Source organism: Peromyscus leucopus, chromosome 5 (assembly GCF_004664715.2).
Source record: "Peromyscus leucopus breed LL Stock chromosome 5, UCI_PerLeu_2.1, whole genome shotgun sequence".
Classification (NCBI taxonomy): Eukaryota; Metazoa; Chordata; class Mammalia; order Rodentia; family Cricetidae; genus Peromyscus; species Peromyscus leucopus.
In genome coordinates, this window is record NC_051067.1 from 125,835,743 (window position 1) to 125,855,174 (window position 19,432).

Below are 19,432 nucleotides of genomic sequence, written 5' to 3' on the forward strand. Positions count from 1 at the left end.
CAGGCATCTTTCTGCAGCCTCAGGAAGTGGAGGTTAGGTGCTAGAGCCCCATATACTGAGCCCACAAGAAGACCCTTGGCTAGTGGGATGGCTCTGTCTGGGGTGCCAAGCCAGTGGAGGAGTTATTGTCCCCACCATATCTCACCAGTTTCCCACCTCACCGGAGGTGCTCTCTCTCACACCCGCCTCCCACCACCCTCTATATCCCTATCTTGGTATTGACGCCCTTTTTGACCCCAGAATCTTCTGGAGTCCTGTCTGTTGATGTTTAACATGCCCCACTCAAGTTCCTACAGCACGCCCACCCTGCCCTGCGCCGCGGATCTCCTTCGGTCTTCACCTCAGTTTCATGGTCTCCCTTACCCTCTCACCTCCATGACTTTGGTCAGGTCTCGGCCCTATATTTAGGCAGAAATTGGCAAAGAGAATGGGCTGGGAGGTAATTTCTGTCGTCGTCAGCACCTCCTCTTCCGAATGCCTTTCTCTGGGGAGGATAGGGAGGGGTAATGATGCTTCCCTTCCACCTGGGGGTTGGTTGTGGTCTGTCAGGTAAGAGTAGCTGGGAGAGAACATTCCTAGTCCCTCTCTGACCCTCAGCCATAGACCAGAGATTGGCAAGAACTCTCCTTGCCTACCCCGGGGCCTACAAATTCTGAGAGACAGGGACACCCTTCTTGCGCCCTGCTTGCACCGTGCAAACAGTGAGCTCCCACTAAGTTGCTCATGATTCAGGCGACAATCCTAAGAGGGGCGCAGAGCTTTGGTGTGACCCTGGGGTGGGTTGTGCCTCTCTCGGAGGCTGTCTGGACGCAAACCCAGTGCCTAGGTTCCGGTAGTGCGGAGCCTCCAGGACCGAATGAACCCTGCAGAGACACCACAATCCCAGAGCTTGCTTGCAACCCAGACCCCTATCTCTCAGCTCCAGTGCGGGGATCGAAACCCAGCTCCAACGGACGGACCGCTCTCGGGCTATCTGCTCCTTGCTTAGTCCCTGTGCTTTTCTCCTATGGCCCCACCCCGGCCCCGCCCCTTCGCGGTCCCCTCCATCCCTTCCCCGCCGCATCGCCGCCCTACAGCCCCCGCGCTGTGGCGGCCGCCCGAGACACGTGTGCCCGCGCCCGGCGGGCGTGCGGGGGAGCGCGGCCACGCCTGGCCCAGCCACCATTTCTCTGGCGCCCACCGGTTCGAGTGCGGAGCCTGAAGCATGAGCGGGGACTCGGAGCGAGCGGTGGCCCCGGGGGTGGTGCCTGCACCCTGCGCCTCGAAGGTGGAGCTGCGGCTGAGCTGTCGGCACCTGCTGGACCGGGACCCGCTGACCAAGTCCGACCCCAGCGTGGTGCTGCTGCAGCAGGCACAGGGCCAGTGGCTACAGGTAGGGCAGCCAGCGTCCTGGAGCTGGGACCTGAAGAGCTAAGTGTGAGTTGAGATTTGGGGTGCCGGCAAGGGTGTCCTGAAACTGGGGCTGCTAGGGCAAAAGAGGAGGTGTCCACCTGCTATGAGAAGGGCGGGGCAGCAAGGGAGCAGCTGCTAAAAGGGACCTTGGTGGAAAGTGCCCCGAAGTGCCGCTGAGGGGCTCAGGCTGGGACTGTAGCGCTAGCGTGAAGCGCCCAGGCTAGACTAGTGAGCTCAGGAGGGAGTGCGGCTCAGGAATGGGAGGAAACTGCCTAAGGCTAGTATAGGGGCTGTCTAAGGTCACAGGGTCCCCCTCCATTGGCTGCCATGACTATGAGCTTCTCACCCATGAAGCAGAGGCACCTGAAGTAGGGTGCTCAGTGGCGTTGGGGCTGCTAGCTAGACCTCGCTGGTTGGGTAGAATGGAGCTGGGCAGGGCTGGACAGCGACTCCATCGTTCAGCTTCAAGTGGCCCTGGCAAGAGGACCGACTGCCCAGCCTGTCACCTGTCTTCTCATTGGGTAGGCGAAATCGCAAATTATTTGCATGTGGCTACCGTTGAGGACAGCAAGCCCCTCCCCGCTCCTTAATGCCCCCTGCCGACCCAGATCTGAGTGCGTGCCTCCAGCATGGGGTTTTTCCGCTGGACATCCATCAACCCAGGTTAGCCAGCATCTTCAGAGAAGTGCGCTTCGCTGTGCTCACCAGCTTTCATTAGTCCCCAGATCTTAGTTCTGGGCCAGTGTCAGGGATATTGCCCATGTTCTGTGCTGTACAAAACCCGATTCTCAGTCACCATCTTCCATGGGGTACTGGCTTCATCTCAGGAGTGAGAAACGGGCACACCTTAGCTGGGAGGCCTAACAGGCATAAAAGACTTGACCTGAGTCCCTAGCCAAGCAAGAGTGCTTCCCCCCACCGCCACCAGCAGCTCCGGGGCCCGCCTTGGCTGTGGCAGTCATGTGCAGGAAACAGGGGAGAAGAGCCAAGAAAGAGGTATTAGACAGACCCTGTGACTACAGTGAGGCTAGCCTGGGAACCTAGGACAAGCAGAGGATCCAGGCAGTGAAGAGGTGGTACCTCACTTAACACCTGCTCTGCATATTTACTCTGGCATCTCGGGGTATTTATTTCTTAGGTTCTGGGGCTGAGAAATCTTGTGGTTCACTGACCTTGAAGACGAAGGGCCTGCCCCAAACCATGTGTTTAAATGCCTAGAAGGTCCTGGGAGGCTTCTGCTACTCCAGGCTGTTTAAGGATCATCTTGTGGCCGGGGTGTTCCCATTACATTTTGTTGCTTGATCCGATTGCTGCCTGGTGCATATATTTCTGGGAAGAGCCCATGCAGACCTTTTTTTTTTTTTTTTTTTTAAATAGGTAGAAGCCTCTATGGTGAGGGGATTTGATAGTCTATTAGCTAAAGCTTTTCATTGGTATATTAAGGACAGTGCTGAACTCAGTGGGAGAGGCTGGTGAACACAGGCCCTCCAGCAGGGATATATCTCCTTGCCATTCAGCTGAGTGCTAGGTAAAGGTCTCCACACAGGGCTTGTCCTACCCAAAGCTGGAATCTAATTCTGTCCCTGACATCTGGGTCCTTGGGCAGAACCCTGCTGGTCTTTGAGCCTCAGTTTTATCATCTGTAATGTGGGGATAGGCAGGCAGTGGTGGGCATGAGATGAGAGGATACAGAGAAATTGTAGCTTGTGACGGCTTGTTGCAGGTGGACAGAACCGAGGTGGTAAAGAGCAGCCTGCACCCCGTGTTCTCCAAGGTCTTCACTGTCGACTATTACTTCGAGGAGGTGCAGAAGTTACGGTTTGAGGTGTATGACACCCACGGGCCTAGTGGGCTGAGTTGCCAGGATGACGACTTCCTAGGGGGCATGGAGTGTACCTTGGGGCAAGTGAGTACCCATTACCTTGGAAGGGAGGAGGGTAGGAAGAGCTTCTAGGGCCGGTGATGCCCTCAACTCATGGATTCTGCAGGGATGAGCATCTGGCCCTGCTCATCTCCACTTCTTTTTAAAAGCACTTGTTTGTTTGAGACAGCTCAGGCTGTCTTTGAAGCTGAGATCCTCCTGCCTCAGCCTCCTGAGTCCTGCTGTTATAGGAGTGCACCAGCACGTCCACTTTTTCTTATTAGTTGTGTTGATTGTTTTAGACAGTCTTATTTTGTAGCCCTGACTGCTCCTGAGACTCATAGCGATCCACCTGTTTCTGCCTCCCAAGCACTGGCATTAAAAGTGTGTGCTACCAACCCTGGCCCTTTATCAATTTTTAACAATGTATTTATTTTATGTGTATGAGTGTTTTGCGTGCAGCTGTGTCTGTGTACCATGTTGCTCCTGTGTCCTTGGAGAACAGAAGAGGGTGTCAGAGCCTCTGGAAGCAGAGTTACAGATAGTTGTGAGTCTATGTGTGGGTGCTGGGAGCCAAACCTGGATCCTCTGCAAGAGCAGCAGTATTCTCAACTGCTAAGCCATCTCTCCTAGAATTTGTGTTTGTTTATTTTTTTTAGGAATGTGTATACGTGTGTGTGTGTGTGTGTGTGTGTGTGTGTGTGTGTGTGTGTGTGTGTAAACAGGATGTCATATAGCTCAGGTGGGCCCAGAACACCCCATGTTGCCAAGGATGACACTGAATTTCTGATCCTCTTGTTTCTATTTCCCAATCACTGAAATTACAGGCACGCAGCACCGCACCAGTTTTAATATTTTTTGAACTGGGTTATATGCTCCTGTTTCCAGTAGACCTGCTCTGGCATGTCTCCCTCCAGCCCCTGCCCAGCCCTGCCACAAGGTCTTTGTACCCATTTCAGAGAAGTGTTCTCACATGAGTGAATAAACATACATTTTTTTCCTTAAAAATAGCTAGGTGGGAATGTACCTCACTTGATAGAGTGCTTGCCTAGCATGCACAAAGCCCTGGGTTAGATGTCCCCAACACCACATAAAAAGAAATAGAGGTGAAGCTGGGCAGTGGTGGCACACGCCTTTAATCCCAGCACTCGGGAGGCAGAGGCTGGCGGATCTCTGTGAGTTCAAGGCCAGCCTGGGCTACCAAGTGAGTTCCAAGACAGCCAGAGCTGTTACACAGAGAAACCCTGTCTCGAAAAACCAAAAAAAAAAAAAAAAAAAGAAATAGAGGTGAAAGAATCAGAAAGTTAAGGTCACCAGGCACGGTGGTGCAAATTTTTAATCCCAGCACTCAGGAGGTAGAAGCAGATAGTGAGTTCAATCAACCCGCCTGATCTACATAGTGAGTTCTAGCCAAGGCTATATAAAGATATCCTGTCTCAAAAAGAAAAAAATTAAGGTCATCTTCAGCTATGTGGTGAATTTGAAACCAACTTAGATTACATGAGACTGGAGAGAGAGAGAGAGAGAGAGAGAGAGAGAGAGAGACAGAGACAGAGACAGAGACAGAGACAGAGAGACAGAGAGAGAGACTGGGAAAATACCTCACCTGGTAAGAGTTCTGGTCTCACAAACACGAGGGCCCGAGTCCAAGTCTCCAGCTTTGAGGGACGGAGGCAGGAGAGTCACTGGAGCTTGTTGGCCACCCATCTAGCTCCAGGTTCAGTGAGAGGCACTGTGCATACCCACACATCCACGAACACACATTCACTCCCTCCCACAAACCAGGTAGGATAGGTAGTACATGCCTGTGATTCCAACATTTGGGAGCTGAAGGCAGGAGGCCAGGAGTTCAAGGCCATCCTCAGACACATGTCAAATGAAACCAGTCTGAGCTATTTGAGATCTTGTCTCAACACAAGAAAAAAAGAAAGAAGAAAGAAAGAGAGAATGAAAGAAAGGAAACTGCAGCTGTAGTGTCTCTCACCTCTAATCCCAGCCCGGCAGGCTGAGGAAGGAGGATTACCACCAGTTCCCCATCAGCTTTGGCTGAAGATCCCGTCTTAAAAATCTTTTTCTCGCCCCACTTCCTCTCCCTCCCTCCCTCCCTCCCTCCTTCCTTACCCCCTGCCTCCCCAAACCACACTCACCCTCCACACTGTTCTGCAACCTGGTTTGTTTTTTTTTCTCTTCATGAGTCTTTCCACATCGGCACCCGAGCCTGATGCACATAGCTCAGTGGCAATGTTTGCAACTAACATTTGAGGTTCTGGGTTCTATTCCACACAAGGGAAGGTGAGGTCTCCATATTTTTCCTTGCAGCCGGGGTTGAGGGGAGTAGTGCGTGAGGGCGCCCTGCCTGGGGGACTCCGCCGGCAGCCCGGAGCTGCTATCCTTAACTTTTCTCATCTGCTGCCCATGTGACAAGCGCTTTCTGCTACTAGTTACTGTGCATATGCACTGGGCTGTGTGCTACACCCTTCCCAACCGGCCACAGGACGGCCTTTACATTCAGGAGTAGTTTATAGAGAACAAAATGAGGGCGCGGAGATGGACGGTTTCCTGTGACTGTCTACTGACTAGATGACCGTTTCTGTCACCCTGAGGCTGCCCTTGCCTGCCAGACCCCTGGCTGTTTCTGTTCTTGAGTTTCCTGTGTGTTAACCACACGGCATGCTCTGGGTGCCTGATCCTCCATTCCAGCATCATGTGGTGACTCATCCCTGTCACTGCCTGGTCAGGGCTCATTCTCTTTAGATCTTTTTGCCAACCCCATTTTACACAACACAGACTGAGATGGAGTGGGGTACAATTCCTTCCAGGTTCCTACAGAAGATGGCACAGTCATAGACACCGTCACACACATGCACCACAGCCCAGGCAGGACTGAGCTACAGGAACATATATAGACGTATGTGGCCACATGCAGATGGGCACATACAGATTCTATACTTAAACACATCTTTGTGTGCTGTCTGCACTGAATTCAGCTCGGCTACTTGTCAGGTACCACAATCTCTAGCTCTTTCTACCATCATCCCCTGGTGTCCACCAACCAGTAGCAAATGTGAAGCAGACGGCACCCCTGAAAGTCAAGGTGATAGCTACCCTGTAAACAGAACCATCTTGGACCTTCACACACAGAGCCACTGATTTCTCCAGGGAGACGTGAAGGCTGTTATTTAGACCAGGGCATGCTACCCAAGAGGGTTTACTCAATCTTGCCTCTTAGACTCTGTTCCCTGCTGGCCAGGTGCTATGCTCTGTGCAGCCTGGGCTGTGTGAAGTCATCTCCTTCCTTAAGTTAGGGGTGCATTGCTCCATGGGTGAGCTATCTGCCCAGTGGGACAGGTGAGGAGGGGAGGCCAAGCTGGGAGATGAATTCTCTAGGAACTGAGCACTGGGGCTCACATCTGAATGGCCCTCTCTATGTGCCTTGCAGAAAAGTCAAGTGTGCTTCTTCCGCCACCCCAGGGCCACCCTGACTTGTTTGGGACAGTAGGGATCCAGGGCGGGGCTCAGAGCTATTCAACCAGCCACCCTACGAGGGTTTTCGTTCCCAAGCCAAAGAGTAGAATAAAGCCAGCTGAACAGTGAGGTCCTGACTGAGGGTTGATGTCCTAACGAATCTGCTTCTGGTGCCCTGCACATCTGCCAACTGTGTGATGTGTGTGTCCCACAGGCAGGTGATAGGTTGGCCCAGGAGTGGTGGAAATCAGAAGTGGCGCACAGATGTCAAGTAGCACATTCTGGCAGCAGCAGGAAGGCCACCGGAGCCCAGGGGACGGTGGGGAGCCAGTGAGAGCGGAGATAGGATCCTAGGGAGGCCGAGAACCGTCCTCTTCCTCCCTTCTCCCCGCTGACTTCCTTGGTTTCCAGATTGTGGCCCAGAAGAAAATGACGCGCCCGTTGCTGTTGAGATTCGGCAGAAACGCTGGCAAATCCACCATCACGGTGAGCCCCAGAGCCGAGGTCTTTCCTTCCCGAGGGGCTTGGGGGAGGGGTGTCCTGGGAGGAGGTAAATAGGGAGGCCTCAGACGGACTGTAGCTGTGGAGCTGCTAGGAGAGACCAGAGCCCCCTCAGGGCCAGTGGCAGCTGAGGCGAGAGGATGAGAGCGGAGGCCTGGAGCCCACAGACCCCATGTGACACACTCAGGTGATAGCCGAGGACATCTCTGGGAACAACGGCTATGTGGAGCTCTCCTTCCAAGCCCGGAAGCTGGACGACAAGGTGAGGCTGGGATCCATGCATGTAGGGCTCTGAGCCTCCTGCAGGCTGGCTCCTTGTGAAAACCTGGTTCCTGCTCAGCACTGGCCTCTAAGCTTCAGAAACAAGTGACGTGGTGGCTGTGTGTGGCGTCCTTGGCATGCTGCTGTCACAGTCTTGGCCTAGTCACTGTGTGCACGGTTAACTGTTACATTTTACAGTCATCACCGTCATCACCTCCCACCACATACACATACACTCTGCGCTATGGGTAGAAAGCACTGTTCTGCATCGCGTGTGGCATGTGGTCACCAAGCTACCTCTGGCAGGGTGCATGTGTAATGATGGGGAGGGAGGACAGAGCCTGGTTCATAGGTTCTTCGCATGGGGTGGGGGCTGACCCTGAATAGGTAGGTATCTGTCCCCTTTGAGAGACATTTAAGCTGAGACAGTCAAGAGTGAGTGGGTGGGGTGTGAACAACCAGTTAGACTCCTCCAGGCGGCAGGAGTGAGGGGTAGCAGGGCGAGGGCTGGGGAAACACACCTGGGGTCCCCGTGGGCACTTCAGAAGCCATTGAAGGCTCCACAGGGCGAGCTCGTCTCACTGTGGGCTCTCCAGGAATGTTTGAAACTTATTTTATGCCTGGGGAGATTGAGTCTGTGGGGAAGGGATGGAACACCGACTGCAGGGGCTGAAGCCGGCCTCCAGCCGTAAGGGATGGAGCCGTCCTCCAGCCCAGAGCCGGCTAGCCCCCTTGCCAGCACATCCTTTGATGCTCCAGGACCTCTTCAGCAAGTCGGACCCCTTCCTAGAGTTGTATCGGGTCAACGATGACGGGAGTGAGCAGCTGGTGTACAGGACAGAGGTGAGGAGCCCGCTGCCTGATGACAGAGGGGCTTCAGGGGTCCAGTGAAGTGACGGAAAAGGGCCCAGCATCCTCTCAGAGAGGGGACAGGGGGATACTCCAACCATGTGGCTGTGGAGTCTTTACCTCCAAGACCCTTGACTCTCTTTCGATGGATGGAACAGCTGGGTGGACTTGGCTTTCTGTCCGCCCAAATTTAGCGTGGCAGCTTTGTTGTTACCGTTCCTATTTTTAGGCATACCTGCTTCCTCCTGCCGGGAAACAGGATTTTAGTTACAGCAGGGAGAGAGTTTCCTTTTGAGACAAATTAATTTGAGTGAAGAGAATCTATTTAAGGAGAAAACAGCCCGGGGGTGGGGGGCTGGAGTGAGGCAGAAGCTATTAGGGTCAGGGGTGGAGGGAATGGAGAGCAGGAAGATCTGGGCTACACCCAGTCCTGTTTGGAGCCTGAAATGAACCTAGTCTCCGGACACTCATCGTCTCCATGGGGCCGGGTACAGGCTGCCACTCAAGTGGCCCTTGGCAGCTGAGAACCCTGTACCCTGGCTAAGGGACCCATGACCTAAGGACCCCATGGCTCCCCAGGGCCCTAGCTCCCTTGGGGTTCCCACCCAAGTCAGCCTTTTCCGGCCCACAGGTAGTGAAGAATAACCTGAACCCAGTGTGGGAATCCTTCAAGTTGTCACTGAATTCCCTCTGCAGCTGCGAGGAGACGCGGCCTCTGAAGGTGGGGATGGAGCAGGAGACAGAACAGGAAGTGAGGTCAGGGGTGGAGGGGGTGGGGGAGTGGGACATAGCCATAGGGTGAGGCCAGAACCCATGGGCAGGTGTCCCGTTCTCCGTTCTCTGGGGAAGGGGAGTGATGAACGAGAGCCTGGCTGGGGCTGGAAGGGCCGCAGGTCCTCTGAGCAACGGCCCACTGAGAGGGAGACCTGGCTCCCCAGTGCCTGGTCTGGGACTATGACTCTCGAGGGAAGCATGACTTCATCGGCGAGTTCACCACCACCTTCACAGAGATGCAGAAGGCCTTCGAGGAGGAGCAGGTGAGTTGCTGGCCCACCTCGGGCCGCAGGTTCTGGCTCGGTCCAGTGGGTCTCTGGGAGGCTGGTTATTCTACCCCACCCCAGCGAAGACATGAAGGTGACAGAGAGCAGTGACGCCCACCCCTGTGACTAGAACAGGGGCCTGCGAGCAAGTGGCCATGTGAGCAACCATGTCCATTTGTGTGTCAAGGTGGGAGGGGCACCCTTCCCGGGACCTGCCTAGCCTCTGAAGCCGGGTGGGTATGGTGGGAGAGTTGCCTTGGGCTCCTTCTTGGGCCCTGGTGTCCCTTGGGAAGATCTACAGGCTGACCATAGTGCCAAGACTGCAGTGTGTGCAGGGTCTAACCCGGGCCCCTTCCTTGGTCACGGTCTCATCTACATGGCTCCTTTGTGTGCTTGAATGCTCCCCTTGTGGAATGGGTATGTCCCCACAGAGGCCATCCCTGACCCCCACGGGCAGCATGGGCCTTGTACTCACTGCTGGAGATAGTCTTGTGGAGTGTGAGGTCACCAGCAGTGCTGGGACTTTCAGGGGCTCCTGGCCCCTCTGTGGGAGAGGCCTGGGATACTGCTGCTCTGGGTGGAGTTTCTGCCTGTCCCTGTCTCTGTCCCAGGCCCAGTGGGACTGTGTGAATGCCAAGTACAAACAGAAGAAGCGCAATTACAAGAATTCTGGGGTGGTGGTCCTGACAGACCTGAAGGTGAGTGAGCCTCAGTGTTGCCCGGAGCCCCTAGGGGGATGAGTTGGTGGGATTAGCTTCTCCACGTTGTCAGATGGTTCTCAAAGATACAGTTCTGAGGACTGGTGGGCTTCACGGTGGGATCTCAAAATACCTGGGAAGGGGGAGGGAGGAGGAAGATGCCCCCCCAGATTATAGTGCCTTGGGGAGAGATGTCCAGTAGGCTCCCTCCCCCACGGACACAGGCCTGGGTGGAGCAGGGTGGGGTGAAGGGTCATGAGTGGTTTTGCCAACGGCATTGCCTGGAAGCTCCACAGGGTCCACTCCTTCCTGGATTACATCATGGGTGGCTGCCAGATCCACTGCACGGTGAGTCATGGGTCCTGCCCTCCATGCTGCCCTCAGCCAACGGGGCAGGACTTCTGTCAAGCCCCTGGACCCCAGTCCATGTACAGAGAGTGGCCGGTTCCTGGGCACTGTTCATTTTTCATCCACATTTCCCTGTGTCTTTCCCTTTATGCCGACCAGGGATAGGATGCAGGAGTTCAGGACCAGCTCTGGGCCACCATCCCATGGCAGCATCCAGGGCTTACCTTCTGCAAAATCACAGGGTCAGGAGAAAAACAAACAGCCTTAAAGAGGAAAACAGGAGTGAGCACTTGGCTAACAAGGGCTGCAGAGTCCAGCTGGCTTAGCCTTGGGCAGATCACAGACAGAAGTAGTCTGGACAGAAGGTCTAGGGGAGGCCGTCACAGACTCTGCTGCCTGGGCTGCTGAACAGAGCCACACCCAAAGTGGCCTTGAGGATGATGAGGCGGAAGGCACAGAGGGGACTAGGCTAAGAGAGTAGTAGTTGGGAAGAGAGAGTGTTTGCATGGCCCTTGTCCCTCTGAGTGGAATTCAGCTCAGAGATTCTCCCAGAGGATAGGGTCAATGTCATCCTGGGATTCCAAGATGATACTTACGGTTTTCAGGGTCTGAGTAGCCCCCTCATGTCCTGGGGGAACATGAGTCATTCCAGTGAACAGTCAAGTTTGCAAAGAGCTGGCGAAACTGAGATGCTAGGTTCCTGACAACAAGCTGGGCTTGGGTACCCTCTGCCTGTCCAGTGCAGGTGCACACTGAAGCTCACCATCCTGGCCCTTGCAGGTAGCCATCGACTTCACAGCCTCCAACGGTGACCCAAGGAACAGCTGCTCCCTCCACCACATCAACCCTTACCAGCCCAACGAGTACCTCAGGGCACTGGTGGCCGTGGGCGAGGTCTGCCAGGACTATGACAGGTGCGGCCCCACCCATCTCTCTGGGCCCAGTTGGGCTTGGGGGCTTTTCTGAAGTGGTGCTGTGATTGACACATGACGTGCCAGAGAGGTCAGCTCCAGCAAGAGTGGGAACATCTTCGCAGCAACCCAGTGGAGGCAGACAGTGTACCCACCAGACAGCCATCTCAAGTGACCCCGGCAGTGGGTACAGAACCTTCAGGGGATGGGGGTGATGTGTTACATCTCTAACATGGCCACACACCGCTTCACTGTGACACAGCCTGGGGATTGATTGGAAATCATTTTATAGAGCAGAAAACACACTCACAGAGGTTGAGGTGACTAGCTAGGCAGAGGCTAAGTGCAAACTCAGGTGGCTGGGGCTCTGAGATCCTCACCATGGCCCAGAGCCCCACCCAGAGCCCCCTGCCCATAGATCCCTCCCTCTCTGTGGGGAGAGCAGAGGAATATAGTGGGGTCAGAGTTGGTTCCCTTCAGAAGACACCACCTCAGGCCAGAAAGCCCCCTAAGCAGGGCCTTCAGGCCTGGAGGGAAGAACCCGGGAGCAGTTCCATCCCTCTACTGTCAATTCTACCGTTTCCTGCCTGTGCCCATGATGGTTTTCAGCTCAGTGCCTCTGTTTCCCCCGATGTGGCATGCCTATGACCCCTATTCCTGGCCCAGCAAGGCCCAGGCCTCCTAGTCTCTGTCCAGTGTCTACCTTGACTCGCCTTTGGGGGCCAGGTACCCGGAGTTATCAACTCCACCTCTTTTCCAGTGACAAGCGATTTTCTGCTTTGGGATTTGGAGCCCGGATCCCTCCCAAGTATGAGGTAGGAGGGCCCTGGGCTTGGGCCCTATTCCTACGCCCGTGCATCTGCCTAGGCCTCTAGTGCCTTCACCTCCCCAGGCAGGAGTGTCCTGGATACAAGAACCCTGGTTGCCACCGTTCCCTTTTGGGATGGGGGTGGAGGGAGGGGAGACTCTGGCCAATGGTCCAGATGGGCACCCCCCATGCTCCTATCAGAGAGACTCGGTGACAATTCAATACTGCTTACGTATAAAAATGTAGCAGGAGAGGGGATTTATTGGTTAATGTACCTTAGAATATGTAGTTATTGTTGGGTCCAGGTGCCAAAGTAATTGCCCAACATTCGTCTATCTGTCTGCCTCCTTCTTGGCTTCCTCTCTCTATGGAGATCTTCTTACATGGGCCCCAAGAGCTACAAACCATTCTTCTCCCAGTAAGTGGGAATAAGTGGGTTCTGGGAAGGTCCTGGCTGACTCTTGTCCTCACCTAGGTGTCCCACGACTTTGCCATCAATTTCAACCCTGAGGATGATGAATGTGAAGGTAGGAGCTGGTGGTGGGTTTGGTGTAGCCGTATATTGGGCCAGGCTCACTCCTCTCTCCCCTACAGGAATCCAGGGCGTGGTGGAAGCTTACCAGAACTGCCTGCCTAAGGTCCAGCTCTATGGCCCCACCAACGTGGCACCCATCATCTCCAAGGTGGCCCGCATGGCAGCAGCTGAGGAGCGCACAGGGGAGGCCTCTGTAGGTGACTGAGGACACGGGCTGCATGCATCCAGCTGTGGAAGCAGTCTAACTGTGTGTGTAGTAGTGGCTAAGAGCCAGGGAAGCAGCTATTTGGGTACAGTCCAGTGCCAAGGCAGCCAAGCAGTGTGGGGCTGGATGAGGGACGAGCTCAGCTTGTTAGCTATGGCTCTCTCAAAGCCCCAGGCAGTCAGTGTTTATTTTGGGCAAAGGACCGAATGAATCACTTCAAAATCAGCCCTCAGCTGTCAGGAACAGACACTGGTTTACCTCAGTTTCCCCTGCCTCCTGTCCCTTTGCACCAGACGGCAGGAATTAGATAACTGTTGAGGCATCCTCCGTGCGCATCTGTAGCATTTTCCTTAGGATTACGTTCTGCTTTGTAGCCCTGTGTGTGTTGCTGAGACTCGGTTGTCCTATTGCTTCCTTTTGGCTTTTCATTTTGGAAAAGAACGTCATATTTGCAAGGGACCAGACTAGGGCATGACTCCTGGTCTCCACTTGGTCATAGTATTTACCAGTTTGTCCCTCTCTTCCTTCCCTTTTCCCTCCCCCTTCCTGGTCCCTTTTATCCTCTCCTTCTTTCCACCTCTTCCTGCCCCCATCCCTTCTGTGTATGTTCTAAGTGTCCTTCTGAACCATTGGAGAGGCTGTAGCTTAATATCACCTTCCTCCTTAACTATCCACATTTCCAGTATCTGCAGCGTGGAGGGTCCTCTGTATATCACGTGTCTGGCAGAGCAAAGAAGGCAGCCCCTCCTGCTCTCTAGTCCTTCCAGGTCCACATTCTTACCTGTCTCCAGATCCTTCCCAGGTGTGGTCTGACTCGGGATCTTCTTCACTTTGGCATGTTCCTATCATCTTGACCTCTGTAGATTCTGCCTTGGACCCCCATACTCTGGTCATGAGTAGTCCTGCTGCCCACTGCATTCTGGGCTGGGGGAGGGTGCAGAGGCCTGAAGCCTAACTTTTTTTTTTTTTTGGAGCTGAGAATCGAACCCAGGGCCTTGTGCTTGCTAGGCAAGCGCTCTACCACTGAGCTAAATCCCCAACCCCAGAAGCCTAACCTTTGTGTAGGGATTGTGGCACACTTCAGGCAGTGGAGCCTCTCCTGGCTGACATTCAGGCTTCCTCTCTGCTCCAGGAAGGAGGGGCTCCCACAGGTATCTATCATCCAGGGTTCTAGTCGGGTGCTGCCCAGACTGGATGTGGTGAACCTGGCCAGTATGTCTTCTGATCAGGGTTCCCCTTCTTTTGCAATAACTTTTATGCTTTTTGTTTTCCTTGGAAAAAAACTTTTTTAAAAGTTGAGGTCTCAAGCCAGTTGGTGGTGGTGCACGTCTTTAATCCCAGCACTCAGGAGGCAGAGGCAGGTGGATGTCTGTAAATTACAAGCCAGCCTGATTTACAAAATGAGTTCCAGGATGGCCAAGGCTACACAGAGAAACCCTGTGTGGGAAAACCAAACCAAGCCAAAACAAAACAGCAACAACAGCTAAAAGAGCCGAGGTCTCATAATGTTTTCCAAAAGTAAGGAAATTTCAAAGTGGGACTTGCCATGCAAGTCTGCTGACCTGAGCTTGGTCCCCAGAATCCACATGGGGGGAGGGGCAAGCCAGAGAGTTGACCCCTGGCTTCCACGTGTGCATCACATACAGTGATAATCTATTTTTTTATTTTAAAAATAAGAAATCACAAAATGACTCCCATAGATCCATCTCCAGCTCAACAAATGCCCCATCTGTCTCTTGCCTGAATTTAAACATTTTCACTCGAGTTAATTTTGGACTTAGAGGAAAGTCACAACACCACTCTGTTACACCCTTTTCCAGGACCCCTTTATGGCACAGGCGCTCTGCTTCATTTGGCTTGTATTTTGTAAAAATTTGGTTTAGCTATTTTGTTGTAATAAAATACACACACCTGAAAAATGTATGATTATGACTATTTTAACTGGCTGGCTATAATAGTGGTTCTCAACATGTGGGTCACGACCCCTTTGGGGTGAAATAACCCTCTCACAGGGGTCACCTAAGACCACCAGAAAACAGAGATATTTACATTATGATTCATAAGAGTAGCAAAATTACAGTTATGAAATAGCAACAAAAATTTATGGTTGGGGGTGACCACAGCATGAGGAACTGTGTTAAAGGGTGGAGGTGTTAGTGCGGTTGCTAACCAATGAAAGTTTTGAGGACATTCCCACATTCCTTTCCTTCTCCCTTTTTGCAAATAACCTGAGTTTCCTCCTTTTTTTTTCTTCTTTTTTTCTTAACTTCACAGGGAAACTCTATTCCTGCTTGCTTATGTGTTTTAAGTTATGCTGTTAAATACTGAATGGTGCTTTTAGAAATGCCAGTTCTACTCACACATGCATTTCATGGGTGTACATGTGTGCACACACATGCGTGTTTGAGACAAAACCTTGCTGTTTAGTCCAGGCTGACCGTAAAATTGCGGTTCTGCTTACCTCAGCCTCCCGAGTGCTGAAATTACAGTCAGGTTTATTTTGTGTTTGTTTGTTTAATCATTGAGACAAATCTTGCTGTGTAGCCCTGGCTAGCCTAAAACTTTCTATGGAGACCAGGCTGGCCTCAAACTTGCAGCAATCCCCTGGCCTCTGCCTCCTGAGTGCTGAGATTTAAGTGTGTGCCACAGTGCTGGCTAATTACTGGTGAATTCTTTCAGATTGCAACTCTGTTCCTCAGACATCAGGATATAGGGACACCCTCTTCTGTGCACCGAGGTCACCCTCTTACGACCACAGCATGAGCGTCACCTTCAGGACACCTTCATTTGTGTTAGGTGTTGGGGCATTGAGTCCAGTTTTTGCACAGTGGGCAGAAACTTCACTGCTAGCCTAGGAAAGTTTTGTTTTGTTTTTAGTGGGGATTGTTTTGTTTGTTCATTTGAGACAGGTCCTCACTCTGTAACCCAGGCTGGCCTCGAACTCACTATGTAGTCTAGGCTAACCTTGAACTTGCAGCAGCTTCTCTGCCTCAACCTCTTGAGTGCTAGAATTACAAGTGTGAGCTACCACCACATGTAGTCTCTCTCTCTATCTCTCTATCTATTTATCTATCTATCTATCTATTTAGGTTTTTTTGAGACAGGATTTCTCTGTGTAGCCCTAGCTGTCTTGGAACTCACTCTGTAGACCAGGCTGGTCTTGAACTCAGAGATCCAGCTGCCTAACATAGTTTTGTTTTTTTTTTTTTAATTTTATAGCTTCTATTTTTTAAAATGTTATATGTGTGGATTTTGCCTATATGCAAGTCTGTACTCCAAGTGTGTGCCTGGTGTCTACAGAGGTCAGAGGGCATCAGCTTCTCTGAAACTGGATTTACAGATGGTTGTGAACCCCTATGGGAATGGTGGGAATGAATCCATGTCCTCTGGAAGAGTAGCCTGTGCTCTTAACCCCTGACCATCTCTCTAACCCCAACTGTCCAAGTGTTTAAACAATTTTTGTGATGTTTACTGTATGTGTATGAGTGTTCTCTCTGCATGTGTGTCTGTGCATCATGTGCCCACAGAGGCCAGAAGAAGGGTGTAGGATCTGCTGGAACGGGAGTTACAGATGGTTGTGAGCCCCCGTGTGGGTGCTGAGAATCAAACCCAGGTTCTGAGCCATCTTTCCAGCTCTGTTGTCCAAGTTTTTAGGGAAAATGATGGTGGGGGTCTGTTTGTTGGTTGGTTGATTGGTTTTTTGAGACAGGGTTTCTCTGTGTAGGTCTGGCTGTTGTTTGTTTTTTAAGACAGGATCTCTATATGTATTCCCGGCTGGCCCCCAATTCAGAGATCAGCTCGCCTCTGCTTCCCTAGCACTGGGATTAAAGGCCTGTACCATCCCACCTGGCTGGGTGTAGTATTCTTGACAACGAGAATGGACTTCTATGTGGAACAAGTCCCCCTCTTGTCATTCTTGAAGCATGGACAGGGCACCCTGGTATGAGGGTGTTGGAGCCCTCTTCACCCGGGAGTCCTCCTCTGGTGTCAGACCTGGGTTCAAGCCCTGCTTTGGTGGCCTTGTCTGTAAAGTAGATTCTCAGTGCCCCTCTCAGAGTCACTGGCCATTTGGCAATGATGGGTAGAGCACTGAGCTTTACTCTGCATAGTGGCCAATCGGAATTTACCTTTGGGAGTGTGATAAGTACTGTGTTGTGCTTCAGCAAAAACAGTTTTAGAAAAGCCTGGGCGCTGCAGAGCTACCCACAGTAGGGGCCCCTCCCGGTGGGGGCTGGAGCTGGAGGTGACGTGTGCGGCTTGGGAGGACCCAGAGACTAGCACCCCCACTTCTTCCCTGTGCCTCCAGCAATACTACATACTCCTGATCCTCACGGACGGTGTGGTAACTGACATGTCAGACACCCGAGAGGCCATTGTCCGCGCCTCCCACCTGCCCATGTCCGTCATCATCGTTGGGGTGGGCAATGCTGACTTCACTGATATGCAGATCCTAGACGGGGACGATGGAGTCCTGCGTTCCCCACGCGGGGAGCCCGCGCTCCGTGACATCGTCCAGTTTGTGCCCTTCCGTGAACTCAAGAACGTGAGTGCCTGGGAGGGGGGGTGGCACGGAGGGTTGGGTCCTGGGGGTGATACCCACTGCTCCATGCCTACGTGGCTTTCCTGCTCAGAATGTGGCCCCATTCTGTGTGTGTGCCCAGCCAAAGAGCAGCCCCTGGGGATGGTTCCCTAGTCAGTCTTTTTTCTCCAGCCTGACCAGTGCCTGAGCAGTGAACTTCTGACCATAATATCTATGACACGAGGTGGAGGGGGGGGGTCCTGTGGACCCGGCACACAGCTCCCCATGGTCACTCCACAGTAAACACATCACATGGATTCTCTCACACACGAGGTTGATACCCGGCCCCACTTCGCCTTCAGCGCGTGCCATTTCCTGTTGTGCTGGGGACCCCAGCACAGACGTACCGGGGACAGAGCGGGCACCTCCATCAGCTCTCGCTATAACAGTGAGGGGCTTGGTGGTTGCATTTGCAGCCTGTGTCTTTAGCGGAAGCTCAGCTGACTGCCAAGTCACGTGTCCCTTAAGTGGATTTGAGCCCTGGGACTATGACCCAGATAGGGGGATGAGGCTATGGAAGGCCCTCAGATGTAACCATCTTGTCTCTGTACCCAGGCGTCCCCTGCAGCCCTGGCCAAGTGTGTGTTGGCCGAGGTGCCCAAGCAGGTGGTTGAGTATTACAGCCACAAGGAACTGCCTCCACGCAGCCTTGGTGCCCAACCTGGAGGGGCTGGTCCCAGCTCAGCACCATGAGGGTGCCAGGCGAGGGGGCCCTGAGCAACAAGTCCTCCTGCAGCACCCCCAGAAGCTCATCACCTGGCCCAGGCCCCAGCCCTACTCCTGTGTTCTGCTGGTCCGGGCCGGTGGCCTACTCCCCGAGATGAAGAAATCCAGGCCTCATGGAGTGACAGGAATCAGCAGCTCCCCCATGCCTGCGCCTCCTCTGCACCCAACAGGCATGGAGCAGGGTATGCTGAGAGAACTGGAGGGGCCCTGACAGCTCAGCTGTGGAGTGCCTCCCTGGGTGAAGGGGTGGTGTCGTTTGATTCTGCGGGGAGAGGCAGCGCCCCAACCCTTGAGGACACCTCGGCCTAGGCACGCTGTCCCATAGGTTTCTCTGTCCTGTCTGGCGTCACCCCCACCTGTGCCCATACCTGAGACCCTGGGGCCTGCAGGGTCTGCGGGAGGTGGCTTTGGGTCTAATAAAGTATCCCTTTATCCTCACATCCTTGTGCCTTTCTTGCTTCAGGGGATCTGGTGTGAATGTCCCTAGAATCAGGCTCATCAGGTCACCCACAACAGTAAGGATTGTGGGCCTGGTCTTTAGGTCCCCTCAGCCAATATCTGCTAACATGTCAGCAGTCCTGAGTGACTTTGGCTGGCACTCAGGATTCACCATGTGCCTCAAGCTGTTGGCTGAGGGCAGCTTCCACCTGTCTGAGTGGGGGTGGATTTCTAATTGAGATTTCCTCTCAATTATCTTATCTGAGAAAAACAAATTGTCCCAATCCTGAATCAGACCCACCCACCTATCAATCTATCTATCCACTCTAGGGTTTATTTTTAGCTACTGATTCATCTCCCGTTAAGCCCAGATAATAGGCATCACCATGGTAACCTGGCTACGATTCCAGAAGGGCCGGTGGATTTTGGTCTCTTTGGGGACAGAGAGGACACCAGAGGAATATACTATCCATGGGTATATGGGGAGGTAGAGCCCCGGCAGGGTGAGAGGCTGTGGGCCCAGGGTGTTACCCCAGGTCAGACCCTGTCCCCCCAGTGCAAGAGCCCAGCAGTTCCTGGAAATCTTGCTTGAGTTCTTTGGTGAAGCCAAGGGGCCTGGGATCCAAGCCGCAGCAGGTGGTGGAGAAGGGGCGTGGTTTATGCACGTAGGAGAGTCAGTGTAGTGGGCTTCGGAGAGCTGCTGGCCAGAGAGATGAGGAAGGAACGGTCCTTCCAAGAGTCGGTCCTTTCATAGAAGTATCGGCTCTCATATCACAAAGCAAGAAGGAGCTGAGTTTCTGTCAGCACTTGCGGAA

General features: G+C 53.2%; 1 protein-coding gene and 1 non-coding gene across 2 annotated transcripts; one reads left to right on the plus strand and one right to left on the minus strand.

The window, feature by feature from the left end:
• Nucleotides 1-1,074: 1,074 nt before the first annotated feature.
• On the plus strand, nucleotides 1,075-18,617 carry Cpne7 (copine 7). Its single transcript, XM_028880882.2, has 15 exons — nucleotides 1,075-1,372; nucleotides 3,116-3,298; nucleotides 7,130-7,204; nucleotides 7,407-7,481; nucleotides 8,240-8,323; nucleotides 8,961-9,050; nucleotides 9,268-9,366; nucleotides 9,981-10,067; nucleotides 10,356-10,415; nucleotides 11,196-11,329; nucleotides 12,087-12,141; nucleotides 12,610-12,661; nucleotides 12,729-12,862; nucleotides 17,181-17,417; nucleotides 18,009-18,617. The coding sequence occupies exons 1-15, from the start codon at nucleotides 1,205-1,207 to the stop codon at nucleotides 18,144-18,146; spliced, it is 1,671 nt and encodes a 556-aa protein (XP_028736715.1). The 5' UTR covers nucleotides 1,075-1,204; the 3' UTR covers nucleotides 18,147-18,617.
• Trnaa-agc lies at nucleotides 13,841-13,921 on the minus strand. Its single transcript has one exon. It is a non-coding gene; the product is annotated as a tRNA-Ala (tRNA).
• Nucleotides 18,618-19,432: the final 815 nt, after the last annotated feature.